Genomic DNA, 16,094 nt, shown 5'->3' with positions numbered 1-16,094 from the left:
TTAATACGTTTGTGAGAACAATGCGCATACTGTTTTGGTTTGAATCAGTCAACGAGTTAGGGTTTCCTCACAGGGCCTGCCTTGAATTACAGCTGGCCTTACTTGTGGTCGTTACAGAGTTTTAAGTTGTGCTTTCGTTGCATTGTCGATCTGGTGTAGCCACATGCTTTAGTCCATTTATCCATCTCAGAGAAGTCTCTCCCAGTGATCGTGCGTAAAGACTGCGCTACCATCACCATGCCCGTATGCCCTGCAGAGCTCCCTGGCAGACTGGGACTCCTGGTCCTTGGGGCGCCTGGCTTTGCGTCGGGTTGCACCATGTTTCCCAAATTCATGTTCATAAAAGCATTAGCAGAGGTGTTTGCTGGGTGGCAGAGCAGGCAAACTCGAATAAGTACAAGAGTAAGTGTTAGTATACAACGAGTTGTTGTAGGCTGTATGCAGGATAGCCGTTGTAGCTGTACGGGTTTGGAGCTCCCACTGGTGTAAGAAGCGTTATAGTTCTGTGATCCAGTCAGACACGGCCCTCCCGTCCCGGACCAGCACCGGCACAGCCACCCTCCTGGCGGCGGTGGGTGGTGGTGGTGATGGTGATGACCTGCCATCTCCAGACTCTTGTCCTGCCGCTGCCTCTTGCATTTGTACCTCCGGTTCTGGAACCAGATCTTGACCTGGGTGGAGGTGAGTTTCAGGGAGGCTGGCCAGGTGCTCTCTCTCCGGGGCGGACAGGTAACGCTGCTGCTTGAAGCGCCGCTCGAGCTCAAACACCTGAGCCTTGGGAGAAGAGCACGCGGGGTTTCCTCCTGGTCCTCTGCTGCTTGGTGACCGCTTCTCCGAGTCTGGATCCTCACACTCGCCCCGCAACGCCCCGCAGCTTCTCTGCGTGGAGAAGAAACGTTTCAATGAACATAACGTTTACAACTAAACTGTATAGAAATATGTATCAAACACTGCTAGCTCAACTCATATTCCTGATATCCACATGAATTTCATTCATTTCTAAATATTATTTTCTTAAATTAAATATGAGTTATTTCAACAGCATATACACATTTTGGATTTTTTCAAATGTAGTTATATTTTTCATTATTTCACCACAACAAGGTTTTGAAATAGTAATTACAAAATATAAAAAATAATAAAACAATGACTTGATTGGAAATAGCTTTACCGATATTTTTAATCGATCAAATCAATCAAGACCTGGTATAAAAGAGGACTCAATTAAAGTAATTTATCCAGGAACAATTACTACGCTAACACATTTAAATATATTTTATTCTAACATTTATACCGATTTCTGTGATGATTTATTACACATAGGCAACATCATTCGCAGCAAATTGTTGATTATGAATGTAGCCTATTTATTTGAATTTTTTTGAAAAATACAAATCACTTCAGAATTAAACAACCCCCATCCAATCTGCCATTCGCTTTGGGGAACTGAAGGGTAATGTGTTATATTTGGAAATGTTTACCGCTATCTTAGCCTACGCTTTTTAGGAAACATCTTTATCAGCCTAACATATATAGTTTTAAAAAAACTCTCTTTCTTGTACATTTCCTTCCGTGCATTTTTTCTATTTCTTGTGGGCCACTACTTGTCTAATATCAACATTCTATTGGTGAATATTACTGTTGTATTTAATTGAAACAATCTTAAATGCTTGTAAGCTTAATGGAACAATGGCGTCCATCGTGCAAGGTGGGGCTCTTGCTTTAAAGATGAATGAAACACAAATAATAAATCATACGCATATATATTAGCCTACTATTTAATTTAAATATGATTATATATTTTAGTAGGCCCTACAATTTATCCAGAGCAGAGTTATTATCTTCCCTCGATTAGCATTTTGCGATGGTTTCATTTATTCAAGAAATGATACCTGTGAGTTTGCAGTCATATTTTCTCCGGCATAGGCTATATCAAAGTCAATTTGTGAGATGCAGGTTTTGTTTAGCAATAAATGAAACTCCTCTGTCATTTATGTTGCCTACTCCATGCTACCAACAACATATGTCATCACCAACCATCCTCACACTTTTGGATGAACATATTATTATTATAAGAATTATAACTCACTGCTATCTTGGTCCTCCGGCTCGGTCTCCAGCCGGAGCTCTGCGGAGTGTTTCTGCGCCGGGCTGTCGAACAGCTCCCCCGGCAGCCCGGACTCCGGCAGCCGGTCCTGTGAAGCAGGCAGCGTGTTGAGGTACGACATCCTCTCCTCGCTCTCCGAGAGTCCGGAGCTGATGGGACTCGGACTGTCCCTCCCGGCCAACATGCAGGAGGGGGGGTGAATGAGAGCGGAAAGGTTTATTTGGGAAAGCTCCCTGCTGTGACAGAGCCCCGGAGAGACCGAAGCAGGAGAAATACTGGAGCTGGTGCTGCTGAGATTGTTGCTGCAACTCTAACTTCAAAATGTCCTTCACGGAGAAAGGCGTGGTAGAAGAAGTTATGAGTGGGCTGGGGAGCATTATTACCACCAACAGAGAGATGACGGGTAACAAATAGTCAACAGGCCCAAAATTGGACTAATTTGTCTCCGGACGGCGCGTAGAAACTGTAAATACCCCGTGCGTAAGTTTGAAGAATGGTCGCGCATTGCTTGTTTTTCATGCAGATGGAGGAGGGCTGGTTTTCTTTCAGCTGTGACATCCCTCTCTTTTGGGTGTGTGTCTATGTCTGCAGGGCTGGGTGAGAAAGAGAGGTCGATCCTGTTTGGTTGGCTGAATTAGGTTATAGAGAAAGAGCTGGGTCAGCCAAGATGCTGTCCTCTCCCTTTCAGTGACGTGCTGAAGCGGGGGAGGGATGACGGTTCTCTCTCTCCCCCCCCTCTCTCTCTTTTACATACTTTCTGTTTTCCCAGCAGAAGAAAACACTAACACCAATAAGGCATTCAAAAAGCCTTTCATGGTGTGCAATGAAAACATTTATATGGGGAAATCCACTGTTATCCACCCAATAGTTTATCCGCTGACTCGAATGTATTATCTCCTCGCCTCTGCTGAATGGACCAACGGCCTCACAGTTCTTCCCATCATCACTACAGTGCTTTTTAGATTAGGCATATCTTCGTTTCCTGTCTGGGCAAACCATGGATAAGATACTCTGCCGTAACTGTGGGAAATGCGATAAAATTGGCAACCCGAAGAGATATGAAGTATATAAATGTAGTGATTTATTTATGTCTACTTAGTATGGGAAAGTTTGATTATTTTCCACCATAAGTTGGCCACGGTGATGCTTTTCCTTGACAATATGTTCAGTATTTTTGGAAAGAAGCCCATGCGTAAAATATTAGTTAAATTGATGTTAGTCAATTGTAAAGAACATTTTATTTTTCAGTTTATAATGTATTTCAATAATGATAATACAAATAATACCACCTTCTTTATATAATGTTAGAATAAGATGTTCTTTAGATCTTGCGTTGGACACCAATAAAAGGATTCTCACAATACTAGTATTCGAAATGTTTTTTCCAATTAAATAAATTATAAATAGAAACATTTATGTGAGTCTTCTCTTGAATGTAGGGCTACCTGTGTGCCAAAGGGCAGACACGCTGTAAGGGGACACCTCTGGTCGCCTATCTGTGGCCAAGTGCAGGCGCCAGGGTCTGAAGGCCCATTGCTCCTAAACCGTGTGGAAAGAAAAGGAAGGCATGCCGACATAATCTCATCCGCTCACCATCAACACGGCGCTGTTTAGATTAGGGCAGCGTCTTCTCCTCTTCTGGGGATCTATGTCTTTTTAAATGCTCCGTTTAAGTGGAGAAGCATTAGGTCTGTGGAGGAAATAGGCGTCAGTGTACACAAGGCTGTCTATTCCAATGTGCTCTCGGGAAACAATAACATTACTTTGGATGCTAATTGAGTGTGCGCTTGGGAAACCGTGAACAGCCTATAGGCTACATTATAGTATTTCCTGAGATTTATAAGGACACGTAATGACAATTCTTCCCAATATCAAAAGTAATTTTTTTGCGAGTTAGGCTATGAGGATTTAAGAGGAATATATTTGCACGTAAAATACCCTAAAATGCGGTCATTGTGTTTCCCAAATATTAACATTTATTGAGTGCAATAATTAAAAGAGACAACAGACCAAATACAGGAACCAATGCCATACGATCACAAAATATACCTTTAATTACAGATACTTATCAGCTGATAAATAACAGGCTGGTTAAATAGGATTAACGCGTAGGCCTAGTGTCTAACGATCTCATGCTATTAAGATAAACGATTTCTTACAGTCCGCTGAACCATGTGAATTTAGAGTGTCACGGGTCAGAGGCGCGGGCTCCAATGGCACAATTACCTTTTAACGCGTGCGCGCGCTCAAACTCGCGAGACCTTAACTGACCATCAGTGGTTTTCGCGTGCCACCGACGACCCTAAAAGTGGCCGAGCAGAAAAGGCGTGTTTTACGGAGCGGAAGAGTCTGTTTCCTGCCTGTAACAAAACCCAGACTCCCAGAGAGTGTCAAGGAGATGCTCGGCTGCTGAATGCAAGACCCCATATATCATCTTCATCTCAGAATCATCGTGATAAACTGGGTTAGGTCAAGCCTGCAGCATGCAGGTCAGCATGGATACACCACAGGGGTCCTAACATATTTAGACACAAAAACAAAGACAAAAATAACCTATTCAAACGATTTTTTACATTTGCAGCAATTTAAATTCACTCACAATTCAAGTTCTGGAGAATTCTTTGAAGTTGATGGCTTGCCATGCAGGGGTGAACATGTTTCTTCTTGTCCTCCCTTCCCTCCATTGGCAGAGTGGCAGGTGTATATCACTGGTTGCAGGCCAACAAGACTGATTCACTTGGAGATAGCGTTGAACGTTCAAAACAGATCCCTGAACACTGAAGGAAAGTTTGATGACTTGGTAATGACTTCAATTATCTTCCCCATAGCCTCTGCTTCTGTAAAGCCGAAAGGCGTTCGATATCTGATGGTTTTTACCGCAGTGGTAAAACTCTACGTAAAGAAGCTTCAACACCTCCAGCGTCTGTGGGCTTCACTGTTGTATAGCACTCGTGTGTGTACCGAAAGAAAATGTGTGTTATTATGACTTGACAGAGCTCTGTAGAGGAGCAATTAACATCTTTCTACAAAGGAGCTAGTTGTTTACAGGTGGTACTACTCTAACAGCCTGGATGTGTGATGAGGAAACTGAAGTATGACTATCCATTTGTCTCACCAAAAGCGAGATCGTTACATTAGGAGAAATGGATTAGCTCAAGTGTGTCTATCATTTGTTTTCCATGTTGTTTAGTGAAGCAGCTCCCCAGCATTCTGTATTAGGAAACAGCGTGGCAAAATGGAAGACACAAGACCATAAAGGACCTTGAAAATATAGAAGAAAGCACAATTAAATGCATGGACTTTCCTTTTTATTGGCGTAGCACCAAGCCAAACCAAACTGTTGTGTGTCAGTAATGGTTAAGCTCTCCGGTCCCGGAAGGTGAGTCTTATCAGCAGCCCATGTGATGGTGTCAGTAGCCAGCATCCAGACTGCTATTGTGCCCCTGCCTCGGTCCGAGTGACGGATGACAGGGCCTTCTCCCTGGAGGAAGTTGAGGAGGCCAGAGGCGAGCCTGGGGCCAGAGTTTTAAGCAAACCCACTCACCTTGGAAGTGTTAACTATTCCACAACGGCAGGCCTAAGGTGCTAACTAACTTGCAGGTGCACCAGTCCCTCAGGGCTCATTGTGTTAACCAGATCAGGGAAAAATATACTAATTAGTTTGTTTGAAAGACGGTGAGTGGGTGATGTGTTTGAGGACCAATGCCCTGTTCTCTGTATCGAAAGGTCTAACTTGAAGACCATGAAATGAGGAAGTGAGGTCAGGCCAGTCTGGGTCCCCTGCCCTTTGCCTTCCCTTGGGTCTCATAAATTAGCCCGCTGTAATTCTCTCCCAGACGGCCTTGCCCCAGCAGGTGTGTGTTTGTATATATGAGCACTAACAGGGGGATGTAAGCGCTGTAATGTCTGTGATCTACGGTGTTGGGAATGTAGTTTGGGAGGAAACATGCAATCTAAATATGCTTATCCTCTCTGCAGCCACACAGGCCATGTAGATAAAGACCCTGCAGGCTTTAACTGAATAGGATGTGTGGACCTTGAATGTTCCTTAGCTTCTGTCCTATTTGGCATTGGGAAAAGTATCACATATCAAAAGGTTGAATCAAGTTCATCTTTGCTCTAAGTAACTCCGGCAGTAATGGCTCTCTTGGGAAAAACAATGTTGCTGTAGTTTGAAGAAGCATGCATGCATCCCGGCCTCAAGCGGTAAACATTCTTGAAATAAAATGCTCTGGCTCTCCAGCAAACATGCTGGTATCTTCATCAAAGTGACAGTTTGTTTTAGCAAAACTCAAACCCCTCATGAATAAGTTCATTTTTTATAAATAATTACCGTACAGGCATGTCATTTCATTATCTGTGAATGGGAGAATTAAATCCCCAACGATGAGCTTCCCATGCGGATAAATACAAATATCATTCTTCATTTTCGATAATAACATAGTCCAGGTTTTTATTTAATAGCATATTTTTTTGTGGCTTTATGCAACAGAAAATAATCACTCGGGGTAATCAATCAGACAAAACTCTTCCACTTCCTGTCTTTGTTTCTTTGCATGCATATTTGTATGAGGCTGAGGTCTGGAAAGCCTGAGTTGGCCAAAAGACAACATCAATCAATTAAAATGGCTCACTGTAGACCTTGGGTTCCACCCAGCCTTATAGGGTAAAGGCCAAATCTGTGAAAAACATCAGTGACATGCATATTAGCAGATCTTTATAAAATAACGATCAATTTCAATTATTTGATCAAACATTTATTTAAAAAAAGTGACACATAAATTGTTTGTGGTTGTTTTTTTTTACTATTTAAACTAATTGTTGGATATTTTGCAAATAATCAAATTAATTTGCTTAGATGGATGAAAATGAATACTCATGTCCATGCATTAAATGTAAGGCCGCTACCTGTACATGCCAGCAACAAGTTTAGCTTTAGCTCAAAGCCTGAATACAAAGGGGAACAGCTAACACACAAACTCTGCTTAGCATCTCTGAGTCTCACAGATTAACATATTAACCACTGGTAGCACCGAAACTTATCTTTAGAGATGTTGGATGTTGTTACCACCAGGCAGAGCCACACATCTCTCTTCCCATCTTCAGTGTGTGTGCTAAGCTAAGCTAACCAGCTACTGGATGTAGCTCCATTGTACAGATAAGAGAGTGGTATCAATCGCTACTGCCATGTTTTCCCAGCTGTGGAAAGTAACCGTTGCAACTGTGAAATGTATCTGTTTGAAGGGGGAAATTGCGAACTGCTCATATTCAGAATCCCGGTAAATTGCCAATTCTGTTCTCAGATACAAATAATTTGCATTGGTGAATTGGTGCATAACATAAACAAAGTCAAATCAATTAAAATTGACTAGGAAATAACTAGAAACATAAACATTTAATAAAGAGAAATACAAAACAAATATGAAAACATGGTATAAAGAATATGTACAAGAAACCTCAATAAATACTTAACTTAAATGTGTATCTTAAAGTGTATTGCAATGATAGTAATGTGATTGTATTTACTTTCAATTTCATTTCATTTTAAATACAATCATTCAGCAAATCTTGTCACTCGGGATACAAATACGATTTTTACAGAGTGAAGTAAATGTTTGCACAAAAAATAAACAGATTTTCATGTCATAAGATGGAGCACACACACGTACAAGACATGTACACACACACAAACACATCAGTTGGAATGTTGTCAGACGTACAGAACACTGATCTGTCTGTTATTGCATGCATGCTCCATCAGTCATTGGGCGAAACAGGGAGGTCCTGTGCTCTTTGTTGTTGCTGTGTCTAGTCCCTTGTTAGAGAATTGATGACACTGTCTTTGGAAAACAAACAAGGCGGGAAGCTAAAAAGGTGGTCACTCACCACAGCTCTCTGACCCAGAGACACAGAGGCCACCTCAACATGCGAGCAGCGTCCCCCTTGGAATGTGCTGCAGTGTGTGTGTGCACACGCTCCTGTTGGTGTTTCACTGATACCGCGGCTGGAATGTGACTGTCTTGTGCCTGAATGTGTGCCTTTGTGTGTTTTAGTGTCAGCGTCCTTTAGTAACAATGGTAACCTGCGTGCAAAAAGGAAAACACTGCGATAAAAGACACTTTGTTGGCACTACCCTTTTTTTTTGTCATATTTGCATTGCGTTTCTGGATGCCAAAATAAATGTTCCACATATCAATGTCAGGGAAATGCTGAGAAGCTGCCTCTGAATGTTTGGCTGAATAACTCTCATTTATCTGGATGTGACACTCTCCCCCTGTGGGCACTGACTTGCCAGAGGCAGCTGCTGTCACTCCTTGCTCTGACTCACACTTCACATCACAGCAGACCGAGGTCCCGGGGCCTCCCCAGTACGTACACACCAAACCCTGCCCTGGGCCCCGAGCCCTTCTTCTGGGAGCTCAAATCCCATAATTGCAGGGCTGGGACAGTGATAAGCTAACATACAAGACACCCTCACCTGGTCGTAAAGAATGAAAACATCTACTGTCAAAGTGAAGTGAGGAGATGCGGTGGGGGTGGTATGGGGAAAAGTGAGTAACCTCTGGGGGAAAACATGAGGGCAAATAATAACTGAGTGTCAGTGATAACCAATGGACTAAATGCACCACTGGTTTCAGAACAGAATTCTCATTGATAGTAAATAAATAGTTTATACATGGTCTATGAATAAAAAGTTTGCGGGTGTGGGTTTACCACATTGTGCAAATACATTCATATTCATTTTTTGAAAGCATTTTTGTTTTGGCTTGCTCTTTGATTCATTAGGGAAACCACTAGTTTCTGTAATAAAACTTTGTTTTTAAATCAGTTTATTGGCAACTTTATGGCAAAAATGGCAAAATAACAAGCCTAACTGATTCTCAACCCTTAATAGTGTACTGAGCTATAAATAGTTCAAGATTTATTAACTCATATGAAAATTGTGTTTAAAATAGTATTCTTTTTTTTGGCCATTTTGGTGCACTGGAACAAGATGTAGTTAGTGTATAATCACTATGTAATTGTAAACGTCGCCTATTTAAATGTAGCAAGATAAGCACTTATTAAAATGTGTGTTTTCCGCTCCTCTGAGGACTGTGAATCCCATTTTGACTCTCTTTAGCTCTTTTGGTGTCCACCAACTACAATGATAAACCATCTGCCCCTTTAGCTGTTTAATGCTCTTCTGTTTCTTTCCACTTTGACATTGCCACCTCCACCTTACTGCATTAATGACATACTCAACAAGAGCTGTAAGCTAACATTTTAGCTGGTAGAAGTTTGAAGTTCATTTTACTACTTCATGTTTGTTCAGTACTTCAATCTAAGAAGATAGTACTGTCTTTTGTGGTTCCACCATCACTGACTTTATATATACACAAACTAGGTTAAACAATGCAGCAGCCCCTTCTTTCTCAGACAGGCCTCAGAACGGGCTGAGTCCTGCCTCCAGAAAAGCCAAAAAGCTTTCCAACAAACTCAGTCCTGGTCGGGGAGAGCCGGCTGGAGTGGCCCTCGTTTATCAAGCACTCAGCTCCTGCAGACAGAGCACAGAGGAGCCAGCGTGTTTACACCACAGCTCAGCAAGGCCCTCAGGACTGAACAGATGAAGATGCTCGCACATACTCATTTACACATCCCTCACACGCACTTACTCAAACTGTGTCGAGGCCGAGCATTCAGCTGTCTTTTCAGCAAGGAATCAAATTGACATTTATGATGGGGTGCACTGTTATCTTGTCTTGTCTATTTTGACTACACATTGAAGACATTACTATAGAAAAAAAACGACACTATCAGTGGTTGTTGTCCAGTGCCAGGTGATAACATCTTTATCGAGGCTGCTGCACCATCTTGTGGATATTCTTTGTATTGCAGTACAATCCTGAACCACCCACTTCCAACACTGGACGGTATAGTGATGTTACAGAGTCATTCATTGGTCAACAGCCCTGTACGTGTGTTTTCTCGAACTTTGACTTGACAGAGATCAGTGCTCTGATTGGCTTGGCAGACACATCTCGTTTTCTATTGGTTAATCCGCTCACGCCCACTTTACATCCTCCCATATCCAATTTGAAGGTGAAGTCCTCTGCTGTCCCGTTACATTTCACGGTAACCGTTTGTGTTATTGTCGCCACAGTCTCTCGGTAAAATTACAGCAGCATGTCGGTGTTTGGTGAGGTCGCTTTAGCAGCCCCCTGTAGCTGTATTCAAGCTATCACAGGATTTCAACAACGACCAATTTCCCAACAAGGTGAATCTTGGAGTAGGAGGTAAATTATTATGTAACTATACTTCTATAAACAGTGACATCGTTTGCCATAACTGTCTCCAGCCGGTTAAAGTAAGGTGGTGATAGGATGAATCAGGAATCACAAACCATTCTATGACCTGTTTATTATATCCATATGTATATGACATGCTGTATTTTGATAAAAGTTGCTAAATGATGATGTCTTGATGGTTTTAAAATAGTGACACAAATTCTAAAAGCTGTTACTATTCCAAAACTGTGACTCTCTAATACAGTATCGGAAAGGTTTATTCATTTTAAATATAGATTATATAATAGATGTATTGCTCTGACCGGCATACATGTATGCAGTGGCGTAAAGTAACTAAGTGCATTTACTCAAGTACTGTACTTAAGTATAATTTGGAGGTACTTGTAGGCTACTTGAGTATTTACATGTTACTACCCCTACCACAATTCAGAGGTAAATAGTGTACTTTCACCTCCACTACATTTATTTGATAGTTATAGTTCCCCTGCATATTTTTTATTTTGTATGCAAAGTATACATCAACTAATACATTATGATACATTTCAGGTTATTCTACCCAAGCAGTATACATAGTAATTCAATATAGCTTCATCTTTACTGACTACAATATTACATAAATATACTTTATCGTAGTGTCTCTAAAATGTCTGTTTCGGTGTGGACATTACGGCCCATGGGAGAAATTATAATGACATATTTAATCTTTTATTTTTTACTGTCACTGGTTTGTGGAGTAAATACAACTGATTGACCATGTTAGACCATGTTAGCTGCTGTTCAGTCATTCTACTCTAACTATACTGAAAGCAGCTTTATTGATAATGTATCCTTGTTATGTAAAAGTGGTGACATAGGGAATCATTTGTGCCTGTCCTCTTTGGTTTCCTCTTTGCTTTTCGATCTTGCTGCAGCTCTGATTGGATTACTGTTCCCTGTTGCTAGCTGCATGAGTTTAAGTATCTATGGTTTAGTCCTGCTTCTCTCCTGAAGCAAGCAAATGGCACATTTTAGACTTCAGTACAACTGTTTTCAGTGTTAATCTTATTAAAAGCAGTAATCCTTGCTGCTTACATTGCTAAGGACAAGTGTGAGAAGCATTGTTTGGCTCTGTTCTGGCAGTGTGTAATGTGTTCTGCAGGACGAGGCTGCCTGAGTCCTGTGATTAGGACCAGAGGCTGAAGCCTTATAATCCCTCTCTATGTAACACACAGATGGTCATCCGCTACTGGGGCAGCTGGGAAATGTAGGCCACACTATGTTTAGTGTGTTAAACGTCACTAGACACTAGATTACATGAATTGATCAATTCAACTGATGGAAAAGATAACATTAGATACACTTTTTTTTGATCCCAAATTGGAAGTTGTTTAGATAATCCAAAATAATATACCAATTGCATAGGTAATTATTATTATTATTATTATTATGAATTTTTTTAAAAGGTGAGGATTTGCTTCCTCTTCTTATAATAAACCTAAATATATCTGGGTTATGCAGACGTTGAATTAGATTTCAGAAACTCTATGATCTGCATTTTCTTGCATTTTAATAGACCCAAATAAACATGCCTTTTATGACGGTGGGAGAAAATAAAATTAATAAACTCCCATATGATGGTATAAGCCTGATACTTGTTTTTTGAGTTGCAAGCAAGTTGAAGATCTCTGTTCTGAAGATAACAAGGCAATAGTTCAGTCCTTATCAGGTGTTGACATGGAGTTCAGCTCACTAAAGCAAACAGAGAGATGAAAGTGCATGTCTGCTTTCCAGAGTCAGTGTTACATTCTTGTTATTTGAGCCAGGAAGATTGTCCTGCCTCAAACTTCATTATTGTTCCTATCTAAATATTCTGTTAGGCAATACATCAGGCCTCACTGTTTTCTTTCTTGCAGCTTACCGGACCAGACGAGGGAAAGCCATGGGTTTTGCCGGTGGTGAAAAGGTTTGAAAAGGTTATTGTGCACGATGACAGTCTTAACCATGAGTACTGCCCATCTTGGGCTGCCTGAATTCAGATCCTCAGCCCTCTAAGATCGCACTGGGAGGAAGACAGTCCTGCCATCCAGGAGAAACAGGGTTTGTATAGAGAAAGGCGCACTATCCTTTATTTTAAATATATTCAACGTATAAACGACGTCTGTTCTTTTTTGCCAGGTTGGGGCTGTCCAGTGTCTGGGTGGTACAGGGGCTCTGCAAGATGGGTGCAGAATTTCTCAGGCGTTTCTACAATGGAAACAACAACACCCAAAACACCCGTCTATGTGTCCTCACCTACCTGGGGTGTGCCCTACACACACACACACACACACACCACACACACACCCACACCACACACACACACACACACACACACACACACACACACACACACACACACACACACACACACACACACACACACACACACACAATCAAACAGTGGAGTGCAAAGAGTTCAGATGAACATGGGAAGTCCTCATTCAAGGACCTTTTGAAACCATACAGAGACTTTTATATACTCAATATAGACTTTAGACTCAGGATGTAGAGTACAGTGATGCGTCTTATCAGTGATCTTATTTAGTTTTCAGTTCCTCTGTGAAAATATTTTGTATTAACATATAAACAATACCAATTAGAACACTGGTGAAATAGTTTTTTCTCTCCATTTCAGAAAATCACAATGCTGTTTTTGCCATGCTGGCTTTGATGATGTCCGTCCATACAAGTACTGGGATGCAGAAAATAGGGGCCTTGATTTGGCTGGTTTCCTTGGAGACCTGGAGGTGAGCAGTGTGCAAAAGGATTTCTTGTTCTATTTCAGTTCAGCCATGAGTCATTTTTTTAGGAGTTTAAATCACTTCTTCTTATTTCCAACAGAGTTGTCCAGCACACTCTATCTTTGCCTGCATGCCTGTGCGCACAACCCAACTGGCACAGACCCGACACAGGAGCAATGGCAGCTGATCGCAGAAGTTATGATGGTATTAACACACACACACAAACACACACGCAACCAATACTATGTCTCTACTGCTGTCTTAACCTCCTTTTTGTACACGTGTGTCGATGCTGAACATTTATTACAGGATGATAATTGTTTGACCTTCTTTCTTTCCAGAGGAGGCAGCTGTTTGTGTTCTTCGACTCGGCTTATCAGGGTTTCGCCTCAGGCAATCTGGATAAAGATGCCTGGGCGGTCCGCTACTTTGTCTCCATGGGCTTTGAAATGTTCTGTGCTCAGTCTTTCTCCAAGAACTTTGGCCTCTACAGTGAGTGACCCCTGTGTGCATTAAGTTGTACATTGCCTGCTTTCAAGAGAGAGCGATAAAGAGTGATGTCTTTGTGCTGTTACTAATCACAATAACAGTCACAAAGTGCTTTATATGGCAACATGTTTATAGTGGAATTAAGGATAAGAGCCCAATTTAGATTGTGGTTATTATCATACCCCACAGCTCTCTTACTTTCAAACATGCAAAATATTGTACATGATCGACACAGCTTAATGTTCTCGTTTACTATGACAACAGCACAGTGGATGTTGTCAATGTTGAAAGTTGTAGAAAACAAGGGGGGTGGGGTTAAGTTATATAAGTATCAAATTGCTTATCTTTTAAGATTCTTAATCAATTCACAGCTTTAAAAAAAAAGAACCTATTTTCAATAATTTGCCTCTACCTTTACACCAAGTCAATTTTTGTGTGTTCTTGCAGTTAGTTCTATAGGAGTCTGCAAAGTGGACTTGTTGAGTAAATCCTGAAATTCGCAACCCTATGTAATGAATTGAGAATCATTTAGAAATCAAATTGTGACCCCAAGAATCACGATCAAATTCTGAGATTTCAAAAGATTCACATGTGTGACATGTGTGTTGCAAACAGATGAGCGTGTGGGCAACCTGACCATCGTTGATCATGATGCAGACAACCTGAAGCGAGTGCTGTCCCAGATGGAGAAGATTGTGAGGACCACCTGGTCCAACCCACCCTCTTCAGGGGGCTCGCATTGTTGCCCTCACTCTTACCTCACCTGAGCTCTTCAGCGAATGGTCCGTACAAAATACCAAAGCACTGTATGAGGTATAACGGTTTATAAACTAACTGTATTATTTTGATATAGAGTTGTTTTTTTACATTTGTTTGAGTGTAGGAAGGACAATGTGAAGACCATGGCTGACAGGGTCCTGTTGATGAGGGCTCAGCTGAAGCTAGCTCCAAGCTCTGGGGACAGCAGGGCACCTGGGACCACATCACAGAGCAGAATCGGCATGTTCAGCTTCACAGGCCTCAACCGTGAGTAAACATTGTTTAAGTTCGGAAAATGTTAAGATAACAAACACCTTTATCTATCGGGTACATTCAAGAAAACACATGTAGAGGACCAAACGTATCCCGAATGTATCTCCTTTTTGCAAAACTCAAAAGAGCTTGCATTATATCATTCTTTTGATTAACACACATATCTTACAGGCTCTGCAAAGTGTCACATTATTAATCAATGAATAATTAAATGTGGTTATTTCCTGCAGCCAAACAAGTGGAGTACATGGTGAAGGAGAGACACATCTACCTGATGGCCAGTGGGCGCATCAACATGTGTGGTTTGACCTCCAAGACATAGACTACGTGGCAGAGTCCATCCATGAGACTGTCACCAATGTCCAGTAAAAGACTACACTACCCACAGTTCTTAGTACTTCCTCCATTCCGACCTCAAGTCACCTGATTACAGGGAAAGTATTACTGTCTAGCTGCTTTCTTAGGGCGATCATACATTCTCATTTGCACAAATATACAGACAGCCCTCACCTTCTATCGTGTTTGTGCTAAGCTATCTCAACACACAATTGGGACTTATTCCGTAAATTATTGTCCACTAGTTGTCTTTATGTTGGTCTCCTACTTATAATAAGTCTATCTTACTTTCAGTGTATGCGTCACCACTCAGGACCTTTCGAGAAGGTTGGTACATCTGTGACTGTGTGACAATTATCTAAGCAGTGCTGACTCAACTTCTTGTTTAATGTCATACTGCTATGATTCATTCATTCCAAGTGTTGATAACGCATTTCCAATTTTATTTAACCTGCCGTTATTAGCCTGTGTGATTACAGTTAAGAGCACCTACCAAACTGACTAAATGTAGCTTCAATTAGACAAACAAATTATAGTAAATGTATTTATGTTTCTCTATCACGACGTGAAGAGGTACGTTTTAATGATAGATGCAACATGAAACAAGAGAAGAGTGTTCTCAGGAAGATATCTTGAGCAATGTCATTTATTAATTAAACTGTACATCGCCGAAAGGGGTTTAGTACTAATTACCTCAATTATAATCCGTATTTTTGAAGTGTTTTATTTGTAGTTTCTGCTCAGTTAGCACAATGGCACTGAATTATCTGAACAGGTTTTGAGAGTCATCCCTGGTTTGGGCTCACAGCTGAAGGTTGTGAGGCTTCTGGTTTTAAATCAGGCACCTGCAGGTTTAATGTTGAGTTTTGCACAGCGGACTGCCTGTTTGTATCAATAGTGCACTGTTATGTAATACCCTCATGTCAGTGGCACAAACACACTAATGTATCAACCAGTTTGCTATCGTATCACTGTGCACAGTACAGCAAATAAGCAGTCCTACTGTTTTAGCAATTGAAGCAAAACATCTCCTTACATACTTTCCAATGAGATGAATGTGTTAATCTAATAAAGAACTATAAC

At 41.2% G+C, this 16,094-nt stretch overlaps 2 protein-coding genes across 2 annotated transcripts; one reads left to right on the top strand and one right to left on the bottom strand.

Moving 5' to 3' along the window:
- nkx2.3 (NK2 homeobox 3) lies at nt 1-2,733 on the bottom strand. Its single transcript, XM_034152498.1, is given in 12 exon segments — nt 1-316; nt 318-362; nt 364-432; nt 434-481; nt 483-524; nt 526-563; nt 566-695; nt 697-774; nt 776-828; nt 831-874; nt 2,086-2,303; nt 2,305-2,733. Coding segments are annotated over 12 exon segments (1,029 nt in total). The 5' UTR covers nt 2,485-2,733; the 3' UTR covers nt 1-232.
- A 7,540-nt stretch (nt 2,734-10,273) lies between these two features.
- Nucleotides 10,274-16,094, top strand: got1 (glutamic-oxaloacetic transaminase 1, soluble). The gene is given in 20 exon segments (XM_034151921.1): nt 10,274-10,306; nt 10,308-10,383; nt 12,288-12,298; nt 12,300-12,382; nt 12,384-12,420; nt 12,422-12,439; nt 12,441-12,466; nt 12,546-12,588; nt 12,590-12,640; nt 12,642-12,675; nt 13,049-13,069; nt 13,072-13,160; nt 13,255-13,276; nt 13,279-13,358; nt 13,496-13,646; nt 14,259-14,368; nt 14,370-14,425; nt 14,527-14,669; nt 14,906-14,989; nt 14,992-16,094. Coding segments are annotated over 20 exon segments (1,221 nt in total). The 3' UTR covers nt 15,045-16,094.

The sequence above is a fragment of the Trematomus bernacchii genome, unplaced genomic scaffold, assembly GCF_902827165.1.
Source record: "Trematomus bernacchii unplaced genomic scaffold, fTreBer1.1, whole genome shotgun sequence".
In the NCBI taxonomy this organism is placed as follows: Eukaryota; Metazoa; Chordata; class Actinopteri; order Perciformes; family Nototheniidae; genus Trematomus; species Trematomus bernacchii.
This window is presented reverse-complemented; position numbering and strand designations above follow the sequence as displayed.